The sequence below is a fragment of the Montipora capricornis genome, chromosome 2, assembly GCF_036669925.1.
Source record: "Montipora capricornis isolate CH-2021 chromosome 2, ASM3666992v2, whole genome shotgun sequence".
Lineage (NCBI taxonomy): Eukaryota > Metazoa > Cnidaria > Anthozoa > Scleractinia > Acroporidae > Montipora > Montipora capricornis.
Genome location: NC_090884.1, coordinates 28,679,215 through 28,706,342, shown reverse-complemented (window position 1 = coordinate 28,706,342; position 27,128 = coordinate 28,679,215). Strand labels below are relative to the sequence as shown.

At 39.7% G+C, this 27,128-nt stretch overlaps 2 protein-coding genes across 2 annotated transcripts in view; one reads left to right on the top strand and one right to left on the bottom strand.

Moving 5' to 3' along the window:
• The window catches only part of LOC138037060 (ribosomal protein S6 kinase 2 beta-like), a 35,605-nt gene extending 27,498 nt beyond the window's left edge, over positions 1 to 8,107 (bottom strand). Inside the window, exons 1-7 of the mRNA XM_068883068.1 lie at positions 8,025 to 8,107; positions 6,605 to 6,695; positions 5,486 to 5,674; positions 4,470 to 4,634; positions 978 to 1,075; positions 824 to 886; positions 291 to 432 (exon numbers count right to left, since the gene is read on the bottom strand). Of these exons, the coding sequence (XP_068739169.1) occupies positions 291 to 432; positions 824 to 886; positions 978 to 1,075; positions 4,470 to 4,634; positions 5,486 to 5,674; positions 6,605 to 6,695; positions 8,025 to 8,107 (831 nt within the window). The remainder of the gene's footprint in view (positions 1 to 290; positions 433 to 823; positions 887 to 977; positions 1,076 to 4,469; positions 4,635 to 5,485; positions 5,675 to 6,604; positions 6,696 to 8,024) is intronic.
• A 3,133-nt stretch (positions 8,108 to 11,240) lies between these two features.
• The window catches only part of LOC138039253 (N-alpha-acetyltransferase 35, NatC auxiliary subunit-like), a 29,995-nt gene continuing 14,107 nt past the window's right edge, over positions 11,241 to 27,128 (top strand). Inside the window, exons 1-11 of the mRNA XM_068885460.1 lie at positions 11,241 to 11,346; positions 11,605 to 11,678; positions 19,174 to 19,236; positions 19,927 to 19,960; positions 20,166 to 20,277; positions 20,963 to 21,037; positions 21,789 to 21,881; positions 22,003 to 22,077; positions 22,173 to 22,239; positions 22,932 to 22,975; positions 23,774 to 23,827. Of these exons, the coding sequence (XP_068741561.1) occupies positions 11,270 to 11,346; positions 11,605 to 11,678; positions 19,174 to 19,236; positions 19,927 to 19,960; positions 20,166 to 20,277; positions 20,963 to 21,037; positions 21,789 to 21,881; positions 22,003 to 22,077; positions 22,173 to 22,239; positions 22,932 to 22,975; positions 23,774 to 23,827 (768 nt within the window). The 5' untranslated portion in view covers positions 11,241 to 11,269. The remainder of the gene's footprint in view (positions 11,347 to 11,604; positions 11,679 to 19,173; positions 19,237 to 19,926; positions 19,961 to 20,165; positions 20,278 to 20,962; positions 21,038 to 21,788; positions 21,882 to 22,002; positions 22,078 to 22,172; positions 22,240 to 22,931; positions 22,976 to 23,773; positions 23,828 to 27,128) is intronic.

Here is a 27,128-nt window from a genome sequence, read left to right as displayed (position 1 = left end):
AACTATACCTTGATTTGAAGAGTGCGTCAAAAAAAACAAAACAAAGAACAGCAACTAAAATGCACTAGTGTGCAGCACGATCACGTTTTCTCTATTCAACGAACCAAATCATCGCTTCGTAGCATTTACGCGGTCGTTTTTGCTGTCGTCGTTGTTTATTAAATTCGTTATAAATTCGCGAGCCAGTACACCTGGCCAAGAACAGTTTCGCATCCTGGACTTTTCCCAGCCGAGCAACTTCCGAAGAGGGAGGCCAGGGAGCCGCCAGGATATTGGTGCTAGGAACTTACCTCTGGAGCGATATACAGGTCCGTCCCGCAGATCTCTTTGTCACAGATTTCTTCGAATGGCGTTCCATAATGGGACAGTCCAAAATCAGCTATTTTGATGTGTCCCTCTCGGTTGATTAAGACATTGTCAAATTTCAAGTCCCTTAAACAAGAAATTACGAAGAATATGAAGGATAAGCAACTAGAATTTCTACTTGGTAATGGGAAAATATGTAAGAAATTTGCAGAAGAAAAAAAAAGGGCTTACACAAAATATCATACATTATGGGCTTTTTTCTGGAGGCAGTGTGGGCTAGCGCTTGCCTATGAAATCTGAAGTTCCCAGTTCACGACCTATGCATGAAGACAACTGAAGTTGTTCCTGGTAGTCTATATGTCTCATTCTTGATGGCTCTTGCATTTGTGAATAGCTTACCTTCCGAAGTTTCTTAAAATTGTTCTGTTCTGTATTATAAATTGTTTCAAAGGCCCTGAAAAGCCCCCAAGGATGATTGGTCAATTAAATGATTATTTATTTATCTCATGATACATACCGGTGAACGATTCCATTCAAGTGCAAAAATTCCAAGCCGCAGATGATTTCAGAGAGGTAAAATCTAAAGTAATACAAAAAGAGAAAAACAAATGAGAAAAATACGCTTCTGCTTCCTCAATGACACTGTCATGTGCAGATTGAAAAGGAAATACCTTGCGGTTGCTTCCGGAAACCTTCCATCATTCTTTTCAAGATCTGTTAATAAATCTCCGCCTTCCATAAAGTCCATTACGAGACAAGCTCGCTGATCCTGTTGATCAAAATAAAAATCATGTCGATTAAAATAAAAATCATGTCATGCCACCTTATTCTTCACTCTAACCAGGAGCACAGAACTTTCAGCTTACAACTCGGGTTTTTTTCTACGATCTTTGTTTAGAACGACTTTTTTTCTAATCAGTTATTATCACCTTTACCAATCAATCTGCATTGTCGCTGATTAACTCGAAATTGAATAAATTAACCTCAAGAACAAAAAGAAAATAAAAGAAAGAAAAAGAAGAAAAGCTGAGACACGAAAAAAAAAAAAAAAACAACCAAAACTACAAGCCGGTTCAAGTAGTTTGTACCAAGTCCCAGTTTTCCGGTAAAACCAATCAATACCAACTAACTCTTGTATTACGAACTCAAAGCTTTGGGATTCTAATTCCAGTGTACCAATGTTTTAATATTTATTTCGTTAGCCCAAATTCTTTTTTGAGCTTTTATCGTTTTAGACTTGTAAGTAGTAAGTAGCTATATGATTTTAGCTGGTGTATATCCTATTTATTTTCTAATTCATTAAGTTATCTTACTTAATTATTTAGACACGACCCCACAAGCGAAGCATCGCTTTAAATATTTATCGTGTATAAATAAAGATTATTGATTGATTGATTGATTGATACGAGACCGCAAATAGCTGACAAGGTGAGACGCAGATAGAACGTATGTTTTTGACAATCTGTCTATGAAATCGTCTATTGTTTTTTCGTCAATACTCAGGGTGCGTTTTTTTGGGGGAAATCCTAAAACGGATTTTGCTTTTTTGGCGAAATCCAAAAACAGATCATGAATCCAAAGTAACCACACTAGAGGAGGATACTTCGGATGATATCTAAACCCGGATTCTTGCGATTCATTCTATGACAAAATTCAATGATCGGTATTTGAAATAAAATCATCCAAATCATGAATGCATCAATCCAAAGCTGAATGGCAAAAAGCCGGTTCTGCAAATGGCCACCACGGAAAGAGGCATAACGCAGAGAGGCATAACGCAAAAAGTCATAACGCAAATAGCCATAACGCAAACAGCCATGACGCAAAAAGGCATAACGCAAAGACGCATAACGCAAATAGCCATAACTTAAAGAGGAATAACGCAAAGAGGCATAACGCAAAAAGGCATAACGTAAAATAGCCATAACGCAAAGGCCCTTTGAAGAATGGAGACTAGCTGTGTACTCCGTAAATAGTTTCAGCTCCGGCTGAAAAAAAACGTCAATTTATTGTTCAAGGGAAAGAACATATAATCGCTATCGAACTTTTTTCTTCCCGTTTAAGTTATGCCTCTGCGTTATGGCTCTGCGTTATGCCTCATTGCGTTATCCTTTTTGCGTTATGGCCATTTGCGTTATGCATCTTTGCGTTATGTCCTTTTGACGATGCCTACTTGCGTTATGGTTGTTTGCGTTATGGCTATTTGCGTTATGCCTTTTTGCGTTATGCCTCTCTGCGTTATACCTGTTAACGTGATGGCCATTTGCAGAATTGGCTTGTTGCCATTCAGCTTTGGATTGATACATTCATGTTTTGGACGATTTTATTTCAAATACTGATCATGAAAATTTGTCATAGATATACCTCCATATTTATGACAAGCAGTTTTCCACGCAGAAATGACACACAACGGCTACCTTACATGAAAGTTTAGCCCAGGCAAATGTTTTACTCGCACCGTTTTTACCGTGCGATCGAAGACACTAATACGTAAAAAATAGTTAGGTTTTTTTTTAACTCATAGTAAGGTGTCTTGCAAATTTCACACCAGAAATTACACTCAAATTTTCTTGACAGCAATACTATTGCTACCACCTTTCCTACAGCTAAAAAAGAAAACTGCAAAAATACGCTCTGTAATCGATTTGTAACTTAGCACGCATATTTTTCATCGTTTCTTTTTATCGATTCGCCAAGGTATTTTTTTAACTGGTGGCATTTTCATTGAAGAATTTCTCCAAAACAAAACAATTCACCACTAATGCGCCAGTCAACTCGAAACTTCAAAATCCCCCCATCCCGGGCAAAGCCCGGGAATTTGAAGTTTGAAGACTGGATCGTTCAAATTCCCGCCCCCTTGGGCCAACCCTATCGTCGGATTTGTCTGTCATACCCTACTAAAGAACAATCGTTGTCGGCTCCTGTCGTCTTTAATAAAGACCTTTTTTTGTAAGCCAATCGCTCACGAATGCTATATCTCTTCCTTTCAACTCTTCCATCTCGTCCAAACACGTGTTTTATAGCTGTTAACGACTTCGGCGTCCGAAAAAAAGAACATCTGAAACCTGACACCACCGGTTCAATTTACCCCACCCCACGCAGGCAAAGGTCAAATTCCCCACTAGCCCGGCACAGAAGATAGTCAAATGCCAGGGGAATGCCCGGATGGGGGGGGGGGGGGGGGAACGTTTTGATTTGATCGGCGCATAATTTTTTTGCTTTTTGAACTCTGCATGGGTATGTTTGTTTGCGTTGTCATGGCAAAAAATCGTTGTTTTTTTGACGCTGAAGAATCACTTGATCCGAGATCACAAATCCGAGATCACGCACCCCTGCAAGGCGAGATTTGCCACTCTCATTTCCTATATATATATGGTCAAACGTTGGTATAATGCCTGGTAACGGAGGTCCAGTGAACTACTGGCAAAGCTACACGTCATCAGAAAGCGGCGCGAAGGTATAAATCTAATTCCATTAAAGTGAAAAAATGTTGTTTTACAGATCTGATTAAAGCACCGGAGGGGAAGTATATTGTATCGGGGTAGCATTAATTTGCTCTTGCATACTTTTCCGTTAAGGTTGTTTTTAATAGAGTTAATTTGCGTATTTTTCAGAGTCCATACAAGAATCCATCTATCTTAAAAAAAAACTTAATCTTTTTTTAGGGGTGTTTAGCGTTTTTGAAAGGATGGGCCGACACCATTTTCATTTTTTTTAAAATCGACAGGATACCAAAGACTATTCTGACATTTTTCTTCAAAATCGATATCGATACTGTGACGTCAACGAGTTTACTGGTAAGTCACGTGATTTGCTTAATGATCATGGCTCGTTAATGTTGATTGTTGCTTAGTACTTGCAAATTTCTTCAACAACACAGACAAACAAGTCAGATGACTGTCGTTCAATTCACTCAGCTCATATGCCTCGATACACTGGAAACGACCGCGCTCTTGGTGTTGATCACTTAACCAAATGAACGCAGGCTCAGGCGGGAGAAAAAACGTTAGCAGTATCGACACTTCTCCACTAGTATCGTATTTTCCGATCCAACACCAGTGTCGCTGCTATTGAATACTTGGTATAGGTATCGGCCCATCCTTACTTGCGCAAGGATTTTACAAGCACAATATGCTCAGCAATTTAAGGCAATTTCCTCTTACATAGTCGACAAACTGCCCTCGCAATTCCATGATAAACTTATTCCAGCATGATTGCCCAATATTCATGGCTGCTTTTTCGCAACGGATCGTATCTTCATCTTCGGTGGTAAACATTTGTTTCACGGCATAGAACCGATTTAACTTTTCATGTTTACAAAGGATGACCTACAATAATAAAAAAAATGTTAAGACTCAAAGTGGCGAGTTTGCAGTTTTAAGTTTTTAGATCGAGTTGCTCTTCTTCAAGTACCAGGGGACTAAAAATCAGGCAATCAGGTTTTTCTTGGATAGGTCATGCCGGCCCCTCTTTGAGACAATAGGATAGACCCAACAATGGTATTTTCATGCCCTACTCGTTGCATATAGTGAAATGGGTTTATCAACTGGGTTGATACGGTAAATTTACCACCGTTGAGAAATTTGAGAGCTGACGTTTTGAGCACTACCCTTCGCTCCAACGAAGGGTTAACGCTTAAACGGTCAGCTTTAAAATTTCTAAAATAAAGTCAATAATATTATTCGATTATTATCCTAATCATCATCATAGGTTTATAGTCCTTATCCGAAAAGACTTTAACTTTTCAGCAATTTCACACGAAATGACCATATACTCAGTCGCAGAGTGTTGGTCCGGACAATTATAGAACCCACCTCCCTCCCGCACAGGCGTATGGTTATCTGATGCTCAATGAACTGAGCCCCAGGTGCGCGACGATCGATAAACATTGAACACAGGATCTTTTGTTTTACGGTTAGAATCCATTGTTTCCGTTGTATATTTTTTGTCCATTAATTCTAAACCCACGCAAGCAAATGGGTGACGTCTGAATGCTGCGCCAGCTCCACTTCCCAAACTTGTTTTGCGCTCAACTTCCAAATAATGCCACTACCTTTCGTACTGAGAAAATCACCACGACGAAAACGCACGAACTCTTTATGAGCAATCACTAACCTTACAATCTCCACAGCGTTTAGCCTTAATTAATGCATCCAAATTATCGAATGACCTCTAGTACCTTTCCAAAAGAACCTTGTCCCAGGATTCTGTCAAAAATTAGTTCTTTGGGGCTTTCGATCCAGATTGTCTCATCTGGCAGCGACTCATCATTCTTTGTCGATGTCAGTTCGGTTTTGGTTTTTGGCTTCTTGTTGAATGGCGAGCCTAAACTTGATTTTTGGAGCTTTCTTTTGATTTTCCTTGGGCACTGCAACAATACAACAGTGAGAACTGAGATTTTAACTTCTTTGTCTTTGGTATTGGTGAAGGGCTCTCTTTTTTTAATAAATCGGGCAACTATTTTGGTCAGTTTTCATTATTTCATTTCAGTTTCATTTAGTTCTTTATTGATTCACACTATTTCTAGAAGTGAATTACACCAAAATTGATCAGGGGAGGCATACTGAGGGCTTAGATTGCAACGAAAGAGTATCAATAGAAATCAAGTTTGATTTTTGAGAAGAAAACACTTGTACTATTTCCTAAAAGTTTGTGAAAAGTATTCTAGAGCATGAATTTCCTTCATTTTCCTGCGCGCTAATGTGTTTCTCGTTATGAACGTCAAATTGTCTCGCTACAAAGCAGCTTGCTTCACAACGGGATTTACAACGATATTTTAAGGTGTGTGCTTCTGTGCGCCAATCATGATGTCGGATGAAAAGGGCAGCAAAGCAAGGAAAAGCGTTTTGCACGCTTGTTTCGCTACTGTGTCAGCGTCCGTACAAACCTGATTCTTCAAGAAAAACGACAGGAATCCTCCTTCCAACATTGAGAAATATTAGCGGTGCGGTGTAGGTAAGAACACCAAATCGATCGAGTGCTCTTATTCCAAATTGCATAGGAAAATCACTTGACAATTTGTTAACGATTTTCAGTTGTGAAGAACGTGGGAGATTGTTCGTCATAATAAAAGTAACCAGGATTTCTCGCTCGCACTACTCTCTGGAAATTTCACATGTGAAACGTAATTGTCCTATTGAGGCTTAGGGGCGAAAAATAACCAGAAATCTTATTTTGTATGGAGTTCTTCTGGCTCTCTCTCAGATTTAATTTTGGCCTTTCCACGAAAATTATTATCAGATCAGATGTTACTCCTCTTAGGAAGGAAATTTGGGACCCGAGTCAAGCTTTTGCTTACCTTATCTTTCAGATCAATTTTCTTTGCTGTCAGGTTGTTGGTTCCGTCCGTATGACTGTCAACCTCGCCAGAAGTAACTGACGATGAAATACTGGAAAGATTGAAGGATGATTAGAGTTAAAAGTTCCCTGATAATAAATATAAGCAGTTGGAGATCGGATCTGTGGTGAGTACTTCCTCCACTTTTGGCCCATCGATTGGACAAGCACAGAATCAAATATTTATGAGTGATAGCAATTTAGCGAGTTGCAATTAGAAGGAAAACCAGATTTCTTAAATATCTTTGCTTTCAAATGAAACTTTAGATGTTGAAGGTGTAGTGCTTCGGCCTGGAACTTTGCGCAACTCAAATTTACATTTCTGAATCACTATATATTGACGTTTTGTGCCGCGCAATTTGGCGCTATTCAAAAGTGTTTTCCTCCCTCTCCATGCCCCAGTTGTTCAACTGATGGATAACGCTATCCACCGGATAAATGACTATCCCGCAGATAAATACCAACAAGACCAATTGAGTTATCCAGTCGATAGTGATTTATCCGGCGGATAGCGCTATCCACCCTTCGAACAACTGGGGCCAGGACTATAACGCTCTGTCCCTGGGTTTCGAAAAAAATCGTGGGAGGGTGTGTTCATTCAGTTTCCCGTAGGTTAATCATTTATTGCCCTTTAGTCCCTGTCCAGGGGCCCGTTCCTCGAAAGTCCCGAAACTTTACGGGCCGTTTTCGGGTGTCACAATTTCCTTTGTATCTCAGAACGGAGAGGATTTAAGTCATCAAACTTCACAGACATGTTTATTTTAGTTGGCTTGCAAACATGTTAAAAGATCAGCTTTCCAAAACAAGCGGTTGACAGTTTCACGAATGGCCTTTCGGGTCCGAAACGTTTTCGGGACTTTCGAGAAACGGGCCCCAGTTACGATTTATCTCCGTTCCTTGTCCTTTGAGTAATTTGTAAATTTACCCTTCCTCGTTCTTCTCTGGATGAATGGGAAACGCTAGGCTGCCACATCTACATATTTTTGTACCTCGATGAAGACGCACAGAAATATCCGAATCCTTCTTTTAGCTTCGTGTAGCTTTTTTTTCCGCGGACAACAGATAGAATAAGTTGATCGGTCGCTATATGTAGAAACGCAGAGTAATGATCTATCTCTTCGCTGAAAATCTTTGAGAAAGACAATTCCTTTACTTAAAGCATGAGTGGGCGTGTCAATCGTAACCGGCAAATGTATTCGAGCAAGTTCAAATAAAATAAAGACATTTTTCTCATCTAGATTGTTTTCAAGGAAACAGAAGAGCAGAAGAAACCAGCAGTAAGAACTAAAACGGCTGCTACCGTTAATTGCGCTGTGAGTGGAACCATCTTTTTTTGCAATGAATAAATCCAAGTTTAACATATGAAGCGCTAATATTCTTACCTTGTGTCATTATTTCTTCCTGCGATAAAATCGAAAACACTTTTAATAGCAATAAACGTCGCGAAAAATGTGTTCATAACCATGGCTTTCTCTGCAGAATCGCTTCCAATCCAGTAAAATAGCTACCTCTAAATTAAAAGGCTTACGTCATAATGGGTATTATGACAACGCGCGAGCTGAGGGATTCCATGAGCCTCGCTGGTAATAGTGACGTCACTCGAAGGTAAAGAGGACTGGTCACAATTTCCTTTTCCAGAACGATCATTCATGTATTTGAAATCTACGTGAATTGCGCTACTGTTGATAATGTAATTTATATAGCGCATTTTTGCCGCGGAGCGAGCAAAATTTAAAACAAATCTATGCAAAATCTGGTCGTTAGGCTTTGCTGGCTTGTTTGCATAAAACACCGCGTTTGCGACCAGAATGCACTGCGAAGCGACGAGAATGCATTGCTCTATTAATATTGTGGAGCTTCGCTTTGAGCAGGAGTCACCTAACATTATCGTGACCTTCTCATCGTTAATATTTTGAAACTTGCGCCCGTTTTTTTTATTACGCTTCGGCTTTGAGTTCAGATCAATCCCTTCTCGACCTTTCAAAACTTACACAGAGATCTTTGATCATGGTTAAAATTTTACAGTTGTAAAGAGTTTTAGGTCAGGCCCTAGTTGTTTAAACGATGGATACCGCTATCCGTCGAATAAATCACTATACCGTGGATAAGTCATAGCAAAACCAATTGCGCTATCCATCGGATAGTGATTTATCCGGTGGATAGCGTTATCCAGCTTTTGAACAACTGGGACCAAAAGGAGAAGAAAATCAGAAATCAGAAATCAGAGGAGGCTGCGTAAAGTGTAATCTAATTGAATTTAAGACAAATTTCTGAAAACTGTCCAACTGACATTATCTGCCTAAGAATATTAACTAACTTTGAAACGTTTATCCATCATTTTCCCTATTTAACCTGATACATTTTTATCAAGTACTTTACATATTCCTTTTACATTACCCAGAATGCCATTTTGTTAATGATAAATTTCAAAAGAATTTTCAATTATAGCAAGAGAAAATGAGGGGACAGAGAGGGAGGCTCAAGGCGTTGGCCGGGATATGTTATGTCCACGAAAGTTATTTTTAGACGAGCGGTAGTCTTTGTTCTAGCGGAAGTCTGTCTTCTAAGACGTCCGCATGCAGTCTTAACTCGCTCTCAGGTTCTTAGTGAAAAGAGAAAATGATGGCGCACGTGAAAGGCTGATGAATTCATATTTTCTTTCAAACATCGGACCGAGGTTGGCCTGCATGCGGACGTCTCGGAAGACTTCCGCTAGTCTAAAAATAACTTTCGTGGACATGACATATCCCAAGGGCTGGACCGGGAGCTTCCTTCTCTGTCCCCTCATTTTTTCTTGATTATAGCTTGTCTTTTAGAAGACAAACAGAAAACTTGTGCAATGAAATCACCCTTTCCTAAAATTGCCATATTTTTGTCTTTGAATCTTAACTCTTTGTTCTATTACATAAACTGTATGAAAAACATTTTTATATCCTTGGGCTTCACTCTCCAATGACACAGCCGCATAGTTTCTTTAGCAACGCGGTGAACCTTCTAATTTGCTTTACATCCCACAATACTTTCATTGGTTAGTGAGACCAAACATCGGCAAGGTCTGTCAGCCCCTAGCAGTCCATTAGCAACTCACCCACCCCACCCAGCCCATGAATGCATGAATGAATGAAATGAAGTCAATGATATAAAACACGGGACAAACCATAACACTGGGAACTTCATGCCCCAACGTCACGAACAGTGAAGGGTTGTGAGACAGTTTTTCGACCTTCTCCGATAAAACTAAAGCGTCTAGCCATTTGCAGATGTTATTACAAAGGAAGCTCTTACTTCTCAGTTATTCACAGACCCTCAGTGTTCGTCCGGTCTCAAGGGCTCCTCCCTCAAAGTAGTTCGATGCTCAACCGACTAAGCCAGTCGGTGGTTTTGTAATTGTGACGAGTCAGTGCATCAAAGCGAACAATCAGTGTTTAGCGTCGGAAACCAGTTGAACACGAAACGAAATGAAACAAAACGAACATGAATGAAAATATTGGTCATACATGCATACTCCTTCCATCTGGCATCATATCATTCATGATAGATACAGGTTGTGGCGACAAAAACGTTAAGACGACTAACCAACAGCACGCAGGATGATTTTAAGCGATGGGGCCCTTTTTCTCGATTTGCTAAGAATAACCGAAAAAAAAGACTCGCTCGGTGCTTTCCGAAAAAAGGATGGGAGAGTCTGAGAAAAATCCCTAGTAAGTGTCAAGAGAAGACAAGGCATTTTTCTCTAAATTGTCACTACTGCAACTTGTCAACTTGTAAATGACAGACGCTAGAATTTCCAGTTACAGAAGTTGCGGACTATTGTAGTTTTGCTGCCGATCACGGTAGAGGGTGAAACAAAAGTGACATACTCACTATTTTTGCGGTGATGCCTTAGAGAGTCTTAAAGAAGTGAAGCTATCTATTTTGTGAAAGGACTCTTTCTAATTTGTAAGTTCAGCTTTTCCCTCCATAACTAACAAAACCCCGGCTTAATCGCTTTCGTAATTAATATGACGACTTCTCTTTTCAGGCTCTTTCTGCACAATCTATCGGCACTCGTTCGACACTTTGGCCCACCTTCTCAGCTGCTCACTGGATCAAGAGAAGCACACTCGTGGCCGGAAATGCACGCAGTAACAAAAGTTAAACATTTCAAAAAATCGTGCTACCTTTACCTCGAGAAACACCTTGCACTCTTTGAAGTTTCTTGCAGCTTCTTGCAGATTGAAAGGAAAGGAAAAAAACTTAGCCCTTGAATTCTACGGTGGAATTGTAACCGTGGGAACATTTCATCCAGGAATATTTGATTCCATTTGGTGGGCTCATGAGAATTCAGTGTTCAGCCTTGGTATTTTATTCTGACCGTTGACAACCGAGGAACTGATAATGGCTCAATTCGCGTCGAATCTGAAAAAAAAAAACCTAACAGGAAGGAAGCGACCCACAATGGCAATAAAGCTGGGCTTTTTAATTGAAAATTATTTCGTAAAATTATCGTGTCAGGTCTCTTATCGGGATTCCCAAACAAATCCTTATATTTTTGTTTGCTTTCCCTCACACTGAGCTTTAAGCGATCCCAGGTTGCGCTCGGTATGCTCAAAATTACTGGGCCCAAGAAGAATAAGGAATTTCCAAGATGGCGGACTCCGAGACTCAAGATGATCAACTCTCTGAAAGCCCTTTAATAGGTGATCCAGAAAATGCAGAAAATAGGTTCGTTATACATAAGCTTATGTCTTTAACATTTGATAACTTGAGCTTGCAGGTCTAAAAATTAGCCAAATATTCCTGGTAATCGACAGATAATTCTGTTTTTGAGTCGAGCTTCCACCTACATGTACAACTGTAAGCTTACATCGTGCATCTTGCACGCATTTTACTTGCGTGTAGGTGCTGTTATTCCTGTGGCCAGTACTGTATATAAGCTTATAACTTGTTTTTATGTTTATTTTTTACATTTATTCGTCACAGTGATGAACTGTCTGTCCTTACAAGCGAAGTCGTGAGCGGTGTAGAATCTATTACAAAAGCACTTTCGAAGTTGGGTGAGTACTGTTAAGCAAGAAATTACTTCTACCGCTGTACATGAAGTATAGTACATTCAAAAGTCGAAATTAATACACCTTGGCATTTTAAGGGATGGAAGAGATGATATCTATGGAGACACTGACCAGGATGGTCTTTTTCTATGTAATTACACTGTACATGTATCTGATAGTACCGTTACATTTGTTCAATAGGATGCTTGAAATGTTTTGGTTCTATTACATTCCATGTATTTTAGAATAATTATCTCAGGAAGGGCATCACTTTGTATATGGGACACTGAAAAAGCAGACTGCAGACTGTGCAGACCGTCTGTAAAATGAAGATTCGGTTAGCCTGAATTAGGCCTAAATAACATTCAGGTTAGCCTGTTTACGGTTAGCTCTCAATAATAGTGAGGGTAACGCCATATAATTTTTACCCTTGGTCTGCACGGTCTGCACAGTCTGCAGTCTGCGTTTTGGCGTGACCAACTTTGTATGCGCTGTTAGAAAACAGTCCTAAGAAAATATGCGCGCTGATTGGTTAAAAATCGTGTTTCTATAACTCGATGGAGACACAGATCTAGGCCAAGCTGTTGATGTAGTGATGGCACGAGCAAAGAGAATTTACATTTTGATAATTAGAGTTAACAAGTTGTTTTCCGTTTTTCTTGTCACGTTGTTTTCTAAAAGAAATAGAAAACATGTACTCCGTGTTTCTATCAAGTTATAGAAACGCTGGTGAAAGTTTGGGAGAACTTGAAAAAGCTGTGGAAACACTCGCCCCACAGCATTTCTGGTTCTCCCAAACTTTCACTTGTGTTTCTACATTGTATAACTCGAAAGAAACACGGTACGTTTTCTATTTCTTAACTAACAAACATACTTTATGTGGAATCAGATCAGCATGTAAATGTGGAAAGGTCTTTTATCATGCAACTACCCTAATGTTCAACTCCTGTCTCCTCTCACAAATTGAAAGCCATTTTATGATAAGTGTTGACAGCTACACTTATCAACAGCCCTCTCCCTTGAACAGGGTACCCCCATTATAAACATTACATGTATTAATTTTGTGACCTCACACGGGAAAATGTACACTAACGCTTGTCTGTTTAATGTCTGAAAGCATCAGTCAGCCGTTATTTAGAATCTGTTAGTAACCGGTTCATGAAAACCTTGTAACTGTTAGAAAAATTTTGCATTTGTCTGTTGATTTGGCATTTAGAAGGACCATAATGGTGATTTTGGATTGGCGCACTCAAATACCACTTGTATTAATTTAAGCTTTCTTGTGTTGTCTTATACCCGAAAAAGTTTCGTAAAATTTTCCTAGAGGAATAGCTGACAAAAAATAGATCAATCCTGGCAACAAAAGGTGTTGGGCAAAGAGAAAGCATAAAGTTAAACATGTTAACCAGAAAAGAGTTTCGCTGGCCGACAAATTTTTATTAATGTTCACTTTGCTCGATGCAACTTGTTAAACCTGGTAAGGCGTAAAGATAATAGCAGAAATATCCGTGAACACAACAAGTGTCTTTTACTTCCTTTTTCGCGATCAGTCCGGCGTTCCTAACCTCACACTCTCAGTCAGTGGCCTATCTACAGTAGGTACGTCATGTTACTACATCTCCTTTTTTTTAGCAGTTAATGATCTCTTAAAGGAAAAGGAGCTAACAGTTTTCAATGTATCTTTGAGGCTTTCTAAGAGCTACCCGAGAGCTCAAACGAGTCAACCACGCTCCTTCCTGTGAGGGCTCATTCACTGGAGGATGATCTTCAGGAACATGCAGATCTTTGGATGCTTCGTGGCTTGCCCTGGATACTGAAGAAAGGTCTGGCACCAAAACGCTTGTTGGAGTTGGCTGAAAGGTCTCATGGCACGAATGCTGTTGTAGGTCCGGAGGGCTGGCCTCGAGGACCCTTTGTGTCGTTCTCCGGTTTCTTCTCACCTTTCCATTAATGGAGTCTGTATAACTACAGATCTGGGTGCTTCGTGTTGCCTGACTATGGTCCCCTTTACTTTCAGGTCTGGGATCCAGACGTGGTTGCCAGGTGACAGCTCATCTCCTTCCACAACTCTGTGTCTATGGTCATAGTTGAGTTTCATTTTAGCACAGTACTCCTTTTCCTTTCTCCTGATCTGATCTAAAGTCAGGGGTCTTGGGCTTCAGCTCCTCCAGTCAGCAGGGAACTCTTGTGCGTAGTCTATGGCCCATGCTAAGTTGCGCTGGCGAATAACCATGGTGCAATGGAGTATCTTTGTAGGTCAGGAGGGCCAAATACATGTACTTGTCGTCACTCTTCTTTAAGATCATCTTCATAGTTTGGACCACCCTCTCCACTTCCCCATTGGATTGGGGGTACGGTGGAGAAGTGATGTGCTTGAATTGCCAGTTATCAGCAAAGGCTGTAAACTCCTGCAAGTCGAACTGTGGACTATTGTCCATAAACAGATTGTCAGGGATTCCGTGTCTGCTGAAGATCCTCTTTAACTGCAGGATAGCCTGAGCGGCATTCACATTCCTCGGCATTCGGGAGATCTCCACACCTCTTGAAAAATAATCTATAGCGATGAGATAATTCTTGTCTTTGTGCTGCAAGAAATCCACGCCGACTCTAGCCCAGGGTCTATCAGGAAATTAAGTTCCTTTCATTGGCTCAATGCGTTCTTTGTGGTATTTGTCACATGTGGCACAGTTTCGCACAACCTTCGTGATATCTTGGTTGATCCCTGGCCACCAGACTGAGAAGGCAGCATTAGCGCAAGTCTTGGTTACTCCTTGATATTCATCGTGTAGACATCTCAAGACATCTGGCCTCAACTTTGGAGGTATGACAAGTCGTCATCCTCTCAGGAGTGGCCCGTAGACTTTCCGCTTTATATCAGGTCACCCATTCTGCACATACTGCATCACCAGTCAGCCCAGTGTAAGTGCCCATGTGACTGCTACATTGTAAGTCCTCCTTCTCTATCTGGGCGTAACGGCACTCAGTCTCTGTCATAGATCTGCTGGCATATGCCACTGGTCTCAAATCACCAGATGGTTGTTTTTGCATAAGAACTGCACCTAGTCCAACACTGCTTGCATCTGCTGAGGAAGTTGTCTCCTTTTCTGGATCGTAAAGTGCGAGAACTTGCTTGGATGCCATGTTAGCTTTTAGCCTCTTGAACGCTTCTTGTTGGATAAATTTGGGACCCAGACCCATGCATTGTCCCTTTTAAGTAAGTCCCGTAAGGGCATCGTCATCTCCGCCAAATTTGGGCAAAATTTCAAGGTGATTAACCAATTCCAAGAAGCGTCTCAGGTCTCTAATGTCTTGGGGTTCTGGCATGTCCACGATGGCTTGGACCTTTGATGGATCTTTTCTTACACCTTGACCGTCAAGAATATGGCCCAAATATTGCAACTTACTCTGGGAGAATAGACATTTCTGAAGGTTAAGGGTAAGCCTCCTCCTACTAGCCTGTCAAGGACTTAATCGAGTTGCCGATCATGTTGGGCTTGATCTTTACCCACGACTAAAATATCATCCATACAGCACTTGACCCCTTCTATTCCGGAAAGTTCTTTATCCATCCTTTTCTGAAAATGTTCTGGGGCTGATGATATGCGAAAAGGCAAATGCTTGAACATATATCTGCCAAAGGGTGCTATGAAGGTAGTCAGCTTGGCACTTTCAGGGTTGAGAACAATCTGATGAAAGCCAGAGTTTGCGTCAAGCTTGGAGAAAACTGAACCTTCTGTAAGGCTTCCCAGAGTTTCTTCAATGGTCGGCATTTGATAGACTTCTCTGCGAACTGCTTGTTTAAGCTTTGTGAGGTCGACGCATATCCGCACTCTGCCGTCTGCTTTTGGTACCACCACAATCGGCGAACACCATTCTGTCGGCTCATCCACGGGTTCGATAACATCAAGTTGCAGCATGCTTTCAATCTCCTCCTTCACTTTTTTCATAAGTGGCAATGGTACTCGCCTGGGGGTAGTCAGACAAAAGGGTGTGGTCCCTTCCTTGAGACGAATTGTATGCTCGCCTTCCAGTTTTCCAAGGCTCTGAAAAAGCATTGGGTATTTCTTTACAAGTCGTCCTTTACGCTAAAGGGCACAGGATTGTTACCTGCAGGCAGGGGCGTATGATAGACTGCTTTGAAACTCTATGTACCTGGGATTTGATGGATAAGACCAAAGCCACGAAAAGCAGGTATTCCCAGAAGTAGCTTGGATACCATACTCGTTCTGCAATGGCTTTATCTTCTGAGACAAGGTTCATGATTGCAAATCCAAGGGTCGTCAGGGGGACATCACCTGCTCCCACAAGTTCTCTGTCTGGTTTTGACAGTGTTCCATATAACTCCTTGTATGCAGATTCTGGCATCACAGATACTTGTGCTTCTGTGTCAACACACCACTGGCCAACTCTTGGTCATTTATCTTCAGCTTAATGTGCCACCTGCAGGGGATGTTTGACAAACTTTGTTTGACGTGGGTGTGGTTGTAACCCTCCCAACAAATGTGGGAGAGGAGATGCCCGCATTGTCAAGAACTTGGTTGACCCTGTGAACAGGCGCGCTTCTGCAAATTATAGGAAAATGTCCCAGTTTGTTGCACTTGTTGCATCAGGTCTCTGCGGCTGGGCAATTCCTCTGTCCATGGGGTGCTGGCGATTGCAGTAGTAACAATTCTTTCTGCTTGGCTGGAATGATTGCCTCCTAGAGTCTGACTTGGGACCTCGCTGTGGGTTGTTCATGGTCTGAGGATCTGGCCCGCTATCTTCCTGTGTGACGCTCTCAATCTCTGCCGTCTTTGACTCTTGCAACTCACGTTTCGTAGCTTCTTTCAAAGATAGGATTTTCACAGTATTTTCAAGTGAAAGGGTGGCTCCGTGGTCATTAAGTTTCAGTTTATAACTGTCCACCTTACAAGAAAAGGTGAGTTTGTCTCTCACAGCTTGCTCGTAAAAATTGACGAGAAACTTACATTCGGCGGCCCTTTCTTTTATGGTGACAACCCACAAATTGAAGGTTTGTGCCGGCTCTCGTCGAAGATGAAGCCATAATTTCTCTCGTAACATCAGTTGTGGTTCCTGTTTCCGAAAGTATGCCTCAAACTTTGCTAACACAGTTGCGAAGGTTGTCAGGGTTTTCAGCCGGTAATTTCGCTTCTCCTCCTGCAGGATCATCGCGCTCGGGTAAGTAGACGAAGTTTGAGTAAATCTCCAAACATGAGTCACCAATGTGGTTTAAGAGCAACCCCACCTTCATTTCATCAGGTTTCTTGGATGCTGCAGTCACCTTAAGGTGAATTTCAAATTTTTGTTTCCATTTTCCCCACAAATGTGCAGGATTTCCTGTCAAAATTTCCAGAGGTTCTGGTGGTTTGACATGTGGCACGCTTTCCGCCAACTTGTTTGAGCCCACCTTGTTAGTTCGTGCACGACTCGACTGCTTAGTCTGCTTATTCCTGCTGATCTGATTGTTGTCCCTTTAGAGTAGTAGAAATATCTCACTTCTGACACCATGTTAAACCCGGTAAGGTCATAAAGATAATAGCAGAAATATCCGTGAACATAACAAGTCTCTTTTAATTGCTTTTTCCCGATCAGTCCGGCGTTCCTAACCTCACATTCTCCGTCAGTGGCCTATCTAGGTACGTCATGTTACTACACAACTGACACAATCAGTCTTGCCAGCTCGTGCTTAAAAAAAAAGCACTCTTCCTTCCAGAATAATCAAATAAATATAATTGGTGCAACTTACTAACTTCAAATGAAAATGTTTCACGGAGAGCATTTTACTGATTAAATCAGCGAATTTTTTTTAATGTTTGGGGTGACACTCGCCGGCGCAAACTTTAGAAAAACAAAACTTTTCCTTGCAGAAAAATCAAATAAGTACATGTATTATCGGCTCATCTTTCAAACTTTGAATGCAAATCTTGTCTTTTAACGGAGAGAATGTTACGGTTTGATTGAGTCAATCATGCACAGCAGAACCGAAGGGATGTTTTCTTTTCAGTGAATTTGCCGTGACATTGGCCTCTCGCTGGCGCTGGCTTTGGAAAAACAAAACTTTTCCTTCCAGCAGTGTTTTGATGTCGCTTCCGCAGAGCTCGTTTGTCAAACCGACTTAACCGTTAAACCCTTGCAGCTATGTGTTAGCACGACCTTGCAAAATGTTAGTGGTGCCTTTAAAAACGTCAGCGCTCCAGGTGTTACGAAAGCTAAGACCCTCGAAAACTAAGACGTAAGACCTAAGACCTAAGACCCTGGGGTCTTTAGACTGTGTCTGAGCTTTCATAGTACGAAAACTAAGACTAGGGTCTTAAAACCCGTGACTTTCGCCGTCGCCTACTTAACATTGACAAGGAAAGTAAAGATAAGGTCTTTCAAATAACAATTAAAAACTATTTCAGTCCCCTATCAGACATACAGTAATAATGAGATTGACCATCTATGGCATCTGTTTATTGTTTGCGGTACATACCGCTTTTAAAATTGTGGACTTGTTTACAATGAAAGTAGAATAACAAATATCTACTGACAAAAATTAATAATTCGTGCATTGCATTTTTAGTGGTAAAGCCAAATTGTTAACTTAACAGACTGAGTTTCTCGTTATTCGAAAGACCTAACACTCAAGATCTTAAAATAACTGAGGAGAAAGGGCTGCGTTTGTAATGACATCTGCAACTGGTTAGACTCTCTAGTGTTCTCTGATAAGGATGATAAACTGTATGCCCTGTCTCACATCACTTGTGTGGGATGTTAACCCATTGACTCCTGGGAGTTAACCACTGACGAGTAAAATCGTCTAGTGTTCAGTTCAGTTTAGTTCAGTTTATTTTTGCCACTTTTGTCATGTTAAATTACAAAATAAATGTATATTAAAGTACGTCTGTGTTTAGCAGACAGAGCTGTCAAGCCGGTTTAGGCCGGTTTGGGTGTCAAAGGGTCAATTAAAGAACCCACACGCAGTTGGTTCGAGAAAAGTAGGGGACATTAAGTCCCCGGTGGGGTGGTCTCTCACTCATTCTGTTCTGGGGGCATCTGTGAATTCTACTTGTTGTTCAGTTAATTAAGATTGTAAATATGTTTGATATAATTTTTTGACTGAAATTAATTTATCTCTGCAATACTTAAAGTCTTGCTTGAAGAGTAGATAGAACTTGAGAAAAAGCATCGCACTTCACCTTCGATTTACCAGAAAATAGCAGCAACTGTTGTAGCTGCAGTAGAGACATTGACAAGATAGGATTTCAATAAAAATGTTAGTTATTGAGAATATTATTTTTATCATTATAGTGCTCTTAAGTAATATAATATATATATGTGTATCACTTAAAATTGATTTTAAGCAACTTGATCAGATGTGAGGTCTCAAGCCTTTAGGCATGCTTGTATCTCTTATGAAGTCTGATTTATAAATCAGTGGTACACTAAATACGTGTAGTGTAGCAAAAATTAATGTTTGAATTTTAGAGTAAATAAACATTTTGACAATTGCTACATGTAGGTGCCAATGAACCTCAGTATAACTGGGAGGATATCAGTGAAGATTTTACAGCTGCTGCATCTGGTAAGACTAATTTAAAACTGGTGTACAATCATGTACAGTATGTTTCAGTTTAGTACTATACAGTTTTGATTGTGTGTCACACCTGAAGTTTTACGGTGTGTACCTACAGCTGTACATGTATGTATGTGTATCTAGTCATCAGTGTGGGAGACAATGATGCAAGGATGTTGTTTGAAAGTTTTTTTTGTTGTTATACATGTAATATTCTTCCTTAAAATTTATAATAGAAGAGCATCACATTTCAATTGCCTTGTGCAATTTTAAAAATTCTTCCAACTTGAAGATGAAACTTCTTGGAATACATATATATGTACATTCTAAGAAACTTCTGTTAAGTAGTGCGTTCACCTAAAATAGTCTTACCCGATCGTTTAGCGCTTTTGCCGTCCAATCACACCTTGACACGTTATGCTAGTAAGCATTGTTCCCCAATTTCAAATTTGTATATCTTTACATGTAACCGTTATTGTTGTCAGTTGCCTGATGATTGCTTCATTAGAAGCATGAAACTCCGAGTAGCAATTAAATGTTTTTGAACTAGTCCGACTCCAGAAATTCATCTTTATTCACAGCTCTGGTTTAACCATCGAGCACTTTTATAGCAGATGAAGTCTTCAGTTTTTCCACTGGCAGTCATACATGTATGTACGTGTAATATATGCTTGCATCTTTCTTAATTTTGTTTCACAGAATTGAAACTTGGTGAGCTTGTGCATGATAACATGTAAGTAAGCTAGTTATCAGCCTTAGTAGTTTAAATTATATTGGACAGTAACAATTTGATTTTTTCAGGATAACATTAATTTTCTTCAGTAAATGGCTTAATTTACAGCTTGTTTGTGAATGTGTTTGAGGTGTTGGTAGTAATAGCAACATGAGGTTAATGTCCACTGCTACATATAGTTTCCTTTTTTTTTTCATTTTGTTAGATTTGGCTTATTTGAGGCCATGTCGGCAATTGAAATGATGGATCCCAAAATGGATGCTGGAATGTTGTGTAACAAAGCAAAGAAAGTGCTTCAATTTGAGCCTGCAGTCAAGGTAAGCTGCTGTTGCTGTTATCGTGTGGGGTGCAGACCTTTAGTGCATTACTTAAGTGTGGCAAGATCATTAATTTACTGATCAGAATGAATAGCTTGGTGAAACTAAAATCAAACCAAAAACGATAAGCATTATGGCCCTCAGTGGTTTCAATAGGCAAGGACACTGAAGGAAAAGTATAGGCTTCCAGTGCTTTACTCAGAGAAGTCTGCCACTTTTTTCCCTAAACTGAAAAAAATAAACACAGGTTCTTTCAAAACCTAAGACTTATTTGGACAATAACAACATGTCATCTAGACTAGTACATGTTCATGTTGTAAACGTGATCATTTATTTTAGTTGTGAAATATGTCATCGACTGGGAGTGTCCCCTTAATTTTAAATGGCATTCCCTCAGGCCCCTGCAAGAGAAAGGGCAGTTAGGCTCCTTATTGATACAGTCAGTTTAATTAACTCTGCTCAAGCCAGCCACCAAGTCTTAAAGAATTACTGTGTTCGGGCCACATTGCATTCAATTCATGCCCACACTTACAGTACAATGTATGTGTACATTTTGTATGATTTGAGGCAATTTAATTACTCATTCAAGAGGTCATACATGTACCATAACAACCAGTTTTCTGTTTGTGATCACATGTACTGTACTTATTCTTTTGAAATTCATTACATGTGTAAATTATTGTAGGCTGGATTGCTAAAAATCAAAGATTTCTCTGCTGAAGAGCTTATAGGTGTCATGGATGAGTTGATGGCGTGCTTGGTGGGTTCATGTTGTTTAACCTACGGTAGTTGATTGACCAAAATCAATATTGACCATGGTCTAGATTTTCCCATGTAGACAGGCATCTAGACCAGTAATGTTTTGCAGTGAAAAAGTCAAACTACATGTAAAATGCAAAAAGATTGACTATTTTCTTCTGCCAATATTTATTTATGGAAGTGCCAAAAAGCATGATGAGAAAAAAAAAGGAGGACGAACAAACTTTGGCAGAATTAAGCTCAGCTCATCACCACTCACTGCCGTTCCCATGCAAAATGTCAGTTAGTACAAAACAGTTACAATAATTATTTAAACAAATTAAATTGTTCTTGTTTTCCGTATAAATAATTAAACATCTTATTAATCAAGCTTTGTCACTCTGTATGGAAGAACCTTGATCTCACTGTGTTTGGTCTGTACTCGCGTCCTTGGTCAAGTTTCTCCCATACAGACTGACTACTGTAAGCTCGGTTAAAGGAAAATCCCTTTCTTAGACAGTTGGTAAAAATAAACCAGTTAACTTACTACTTAGTAGTTAAAAAAATATTATCTAATATTTAAAAGAGTATTACCTACATGTATATTGAAAAAAATTAACCAAGTTAAAAATACGGTAACAGGCAGGTGCATGTATGCTTGGGAAACACTTTTTGAAGTTAAACAAATGTATGCAAAGAACCAAAGAGTCACTTTGCTTTGTTGAATTAGAACGATTAATGTTTTCACAGCTTGTCTTCTGTTTGTCCAACAGGTGACTTGGCTTGATGGTCATTCATTAGTTCAAACAGTATTCACATGTCTTTACATGCACAATCCTTTTATTATTGAAGATCCTTGCCTCAAGGTAAATATTCAACTCAAATACTAATAGATCACAAAGCAATAACAAAGGGTTCTTGGAAAAAGCTTGAGACTGACTTGATGTCCTTAAAATTGAAGAGGATTAACACTTGTTTTTTATTCAGGCTTTCTGTATTGCTATGTTAAAGATGTGTGACACAATCAAGACTATTGTCAATAGAGCTCAAGTGTTTGAGGAGGCAAGAATTATTGTGATATTGTTTTTGTCACCCTTGTTGAGATGAAAATACATGTAGGTGTGTTAATGAGATTTTGTTTTTCTTGCCTTTTGTAGGAAGATTTTCAAGCAATGACTTATGGTTTTAAAATGGCATCTGATGTAACAGAAACAAGGGCAGCAGGTTAATTTTTTGTTTCCTGAACGGAATACAAAGCAAGAATTTATGAATGTGTATTAGACAACGAGTCACACATTAATTTTGTGTATGACCAACAAGTTTCAGTGTGCAGAATTTTTCAAAGCCACAGGTGTCCTTTGTACAGTGTAACAGTTGCTTGGGTTGCTTCCTCAACGGTGATGATCTCTCTCTTAGAATTCAATGCAAATGCTGATTGGTAATAGTAATAGGACTTCTTGTTGTACAATTCAGGGAGTAATCGGGAGAGTAATGCACGTGAGCCGATTTGAAATTACAAGAACGATTACCCCTGAATTGTACGACAAGAAGTCATATTACTAATTAATCGTAACTATAACAAAATGCGAGGGTAAAAAGTCTTTGAATGCCTTTTATGCAAAAAAGTTAAAATTATGTTCAATCTTTTTTGCAAACAGTAGGAAAACAGGAACTCAAGAAAGACCTCATGCAAGTGCATGTGATTGACGTGCAAATGGCGTAGGCGTCCAATTACAGGTATCCAATTTAGAGTTGTTCAAATTGGATACCAAATTGGATACCTGTAATTGGACACCCACCTGATTGCGCACCAATTAAGTGACAAATGGGCGTGCACAGAACCAATCAGATTCGACAAATTTTGTAATAATTACGATTATTTTGGTTACGTGTAATTGTGCTACTATTTCTTTTAGGAATGCTTAAGGAGGCAGAAGAGGAAATTACCAGAAAAGTCAAGGTACATACAGTATGAGTTATTTTAATAATAAAACTCATGAACAATAGATGAGATTGGGAACTGGTGCCTTACAGGCCGGTTGGTCTAGCTGGTAAGGTATCTGTCAAGGAGGAAGGAAGCATTCATGGCAACCCTTTGAGTGACCACTACAAAAAAGGCACAGTCAAACTGAAGCAATTAGTGGCCGGCTTGGAGTGATGTCTCTAAAAAGGGTTATGGTGTACTGCATGAGGCCACATAAGAAAAAACAGCCATAAGTCAAAAAGGGAATTTCCTGAGTGCTGGAAAATGTAGATGTAGATGTACAGTAGCAAATTTTCAAGCAGGTCAGCAAGCAATCAAAGGCAAATGGTACCACGAGGAGCTACCACAAAGATTCCCGATTTATTTAAGTTTAACAACTGAGTTCTGTTACCTTTTGAAGTCAAATTGTAAATAATGCAATGCCTTCTGTGAGCAAGCTTGTATGTTAACGAAACAATTAAATTTTATGTTAACAGTGACGCCAGAAAAGATTCCCTTATAAGAGAATCCATAAGATTTTATGACAAACAGCATCCTGTCATACGCTGCCATTGACATCAAATGACTAGTCTAATCTCTGTTATGTTATGTTAATTTGTTTTCTTAGTTTTTTTGGTGTTGTCCACTCTTTCAGTTATTAAGTCTTTTTAAGTGGTTATTGGTATTTAACGTTGCATTAACTGTTCGGACAGTTCGAGTTAAAAGGGATAATGAACAGAATTGCAATTGTTTCTGTCTAACAGCTTACATAGACATATTATAATTTTATTTTAGCCTTTGAAGAGTCAATTAAGAGTGGACTCGAACTGTGATTCAGACTTGTTGCAGGTTCGTGTTTAAACGCAGTTTTTAACTTCTTGTGTAGAATTGTTCAATACCTCTCTGACATACTTCTCCCTCTCACTGGAGAAGACCCCCTGGACTGCAGGCATGGCGATGTGCTAGAGGCACTTGACTGAAAGTAACTTAGCTTACACCTTTACTTGCAACAGAACACAGTTTAAATTAATATGTAAACTTTGCAATCTTGGATATTGTGTTTTCTAACATTCTGATTAGCTCAGTCAATCTCGGTTTTATCAGCACATCTACACATAATCTTACATGTATATGGAAACTGATTGTGCCAGTCATGTAGTGAAATTGCAAAATTTCAGAGTTAAATCATTGAAATTGGTTACAGCATAAAACACATATCCAGCAAGCACGAATGGAGTAATCGTTAAATAAATACTGTATGGTAGAGATAACTTCGATCAAAAAGCAATCATTTTTTTCTTTTAAAACAGAAAAGAGGGAAGGATAAGTGAGTCTCATATATTGGCTTGCTGTATAGTAGGCTTACGTGGGATATACATGTAGTACTCCCCAAAATTTAATCAATAGCTCTAACATGGGAAGGGGTGTTCTATGCTTACACTCAGTGTAACATCCTTTTAAAAAACTCCAGGGCCCGGTTGTTCAAAAGCCGATAAACGTTAATCCCAGATTAAATATTAACCAAAGCCTTTATTTCTCTACACCCAAATGCTGTTCAACGCTGATATTCGGCAAAACTTTACATTAGAAGAAGTCAATCTTGAAAAACAAAAATAAGCAAAAGAAACTTTCACCGAAAACTTGAAAACAATTAAGAAACGAAAGTTTACGCTAATCTGGATTAAGGAAAGGGTTTCAACACTTAAGACACTCTCTTTGGATCGAGTGACGCAACGACACTGTATCACGTAACAGCAATGTTATGGTACCATATGAAACACCGATTATTTCCAAACAAGATGTGATCATTATTGTGATGTAATAAGTTACCTTGGTAACGGGAAGGCCCAGCAAAAACACCCTATATTTTGGATTTAGTTGCTCATATCTCAAAAACGAACTCGGTGACCCCCCTTTTTTTTGCTGAAAAGTGATTAGAAGGCCACGATGAAACTTTTTGTCTAGCAGATTTAGAGCCACCTTAAAAAATCACAGAATAAAGGTGGCTTTGAATCCGCTAGACAGATTTTTTTCTTTCTTTGCAGAAAGTTTCATGTTGCCCTTCTGATTGCTTTTCAGAAATAAAAAATGGGGGTCACCGAGTTCGTTTTTGAGATACAGGTATAAGCAACTAAAGACAAAATAAAGGGTGTTTTTACAGGGCTTGCTCGTTGTCACGGTGACATATCACCTCACAATAATGACTGTTATCTTGTTCAGCAAAAATCCATGCTTCATTTGGTACCACGATATTGAAATATATGATACAGTGTTCTATTGCCGATCATTCTAATAAGAGCGTTACGTGGAAGCGTTGAAACTGATTCGAGCCACCTTAAGTTTATCGGCTTTCGAACAACCGGGCCCAGATAAGGAATTCATACACATGAAATGTTCAGTTCATTTCTTCTCTTGGGACTTTTCTTTTTTGCAACGGTTGGAATAGCATTTGTTCATTAATTCAGTGGGAACGGAATAAGCAGACTTTGGTTTACCAAGAATTTACTGATGCCCGAAAATCGTACACTGATAACCCATTAAAGCCCGTTTAAACGGTTTCAACATTTGACCAACATTCGTTCAACAAAAGTTGAACGGGTGTTGGGCAAATGTTGGACGCGAAAACAAAGTTGTGTGGATGCCGTTCAAACGGTTCCAACATTGCGCCAGCAAAAGAACCAACAGTTTCGCGAAATTTGATTGCGAGGAACTAAGAACTAGAAACCAGTCCCTCTTGACTTTTGCGGCCTGATGTGAGCATGCGTGTGTTCTACAATAGACCAATTTCGATATATTAAGATTCAGTCGAAAACAAAAGGCATCATCTCGAGGCTCTGGGGAATAAACTCATACAAATCCTTATATTTTTCCCCAGAGCCTCGAGATGATGTCTTTTGTTTAGGAGTGAATTTTAATGTATCGAAATTGGTCTATTGTTGAACAGAGTGTTCAAGCGGCTTCAACGCCATTCAACATTTTCGAGGACAAAGTTGAATGCATTTTGAATCGAATGTTGAAGTCGTTTAAGGTGGCTTCATGTGGTTATATTCGCTGTTCATTTGGTGCGCGCTAGTATCCACTATCCACGGGAATGTTCACATTGCTCTTAATCGCACCTCTCTCAAGTCTATCGAAATAAACTTCTAAGACACAAAACTACTCTTTTACGGGGTTTTACCTGGAATTATAAAGTTGTTTAATACAGTGTTTATTTTGCTTTTATTTTGATTTTCTTCCATTTCCTTTGGTGAAAATTTCCCTAACTTTTACATCACATGAAATTTGTTCAGAGAAATCTTCTGAAAGCCAAAAAAATAGGGGTTACGAAGGTAGTTTCGTCGATTTTAGAGAATTTGTGTCTTTTAGCTCCACTGAAAAAAATTGTCTTACAAAATGTCTTGATGAATAGGCAGAAGGAAGGAGTAAATTACCGTTCTGCAAAATTTGAAGAAATGTCACCGAAGAAAACTGGAGATATTTCGCGTGAAATTTTCTTATTTTTGCGGTGGCACAGAATGGGTATCCGCCAAGATTGCCATTTGAGCATGCGTGAAATTCCCAACTACGTGCACGCGCGCGGCGTACCTCTGCTTGAGATCTAATGTTTATGTGGATGTGAACGAAGAAATCGAATGAATTTGGGAACGAGAGCTCAACCTCGAGCTCTTCGCAGAGAGGGACAAAGTGTGGAGGAGAATCTTCTTCACTTGGTCTTCAAATATGGGAATCCCCCTCTGGAGATTTTTGCTTGTTTTCCGTAGCGTTCAGGACTCCAAGGACGGCTGTGTCCCTCGATCGATGGTTGTTAGAATCAGATAAGTTGTTCCGAACAGTGGAAAATTATTTATATTTTAAACCTTCTTTTGGACTCAAAAGATTTTGCAGCCTTCTTACGGATAGGTAAACATTTCGAAAAGATGATACATCCACAAAATTTCGGCGAAAAAACAGTTGCCATATTTGTTTACTTTCAGCGCGGGAAAGCCGTGCGTCGGTCGCCCCATCAACCACTTTCTAGTAACCAGGTTCCGCGCGGTAAGGAAACTATATGAAGCCACCTTAAACAGGCCTTTAGTAGCAGCAAAGTGGGACCCAGACTCTCCCGAACATTGGTTCTCAGGTCGCTTCAACGAAAACCGTGCTGTTTTTT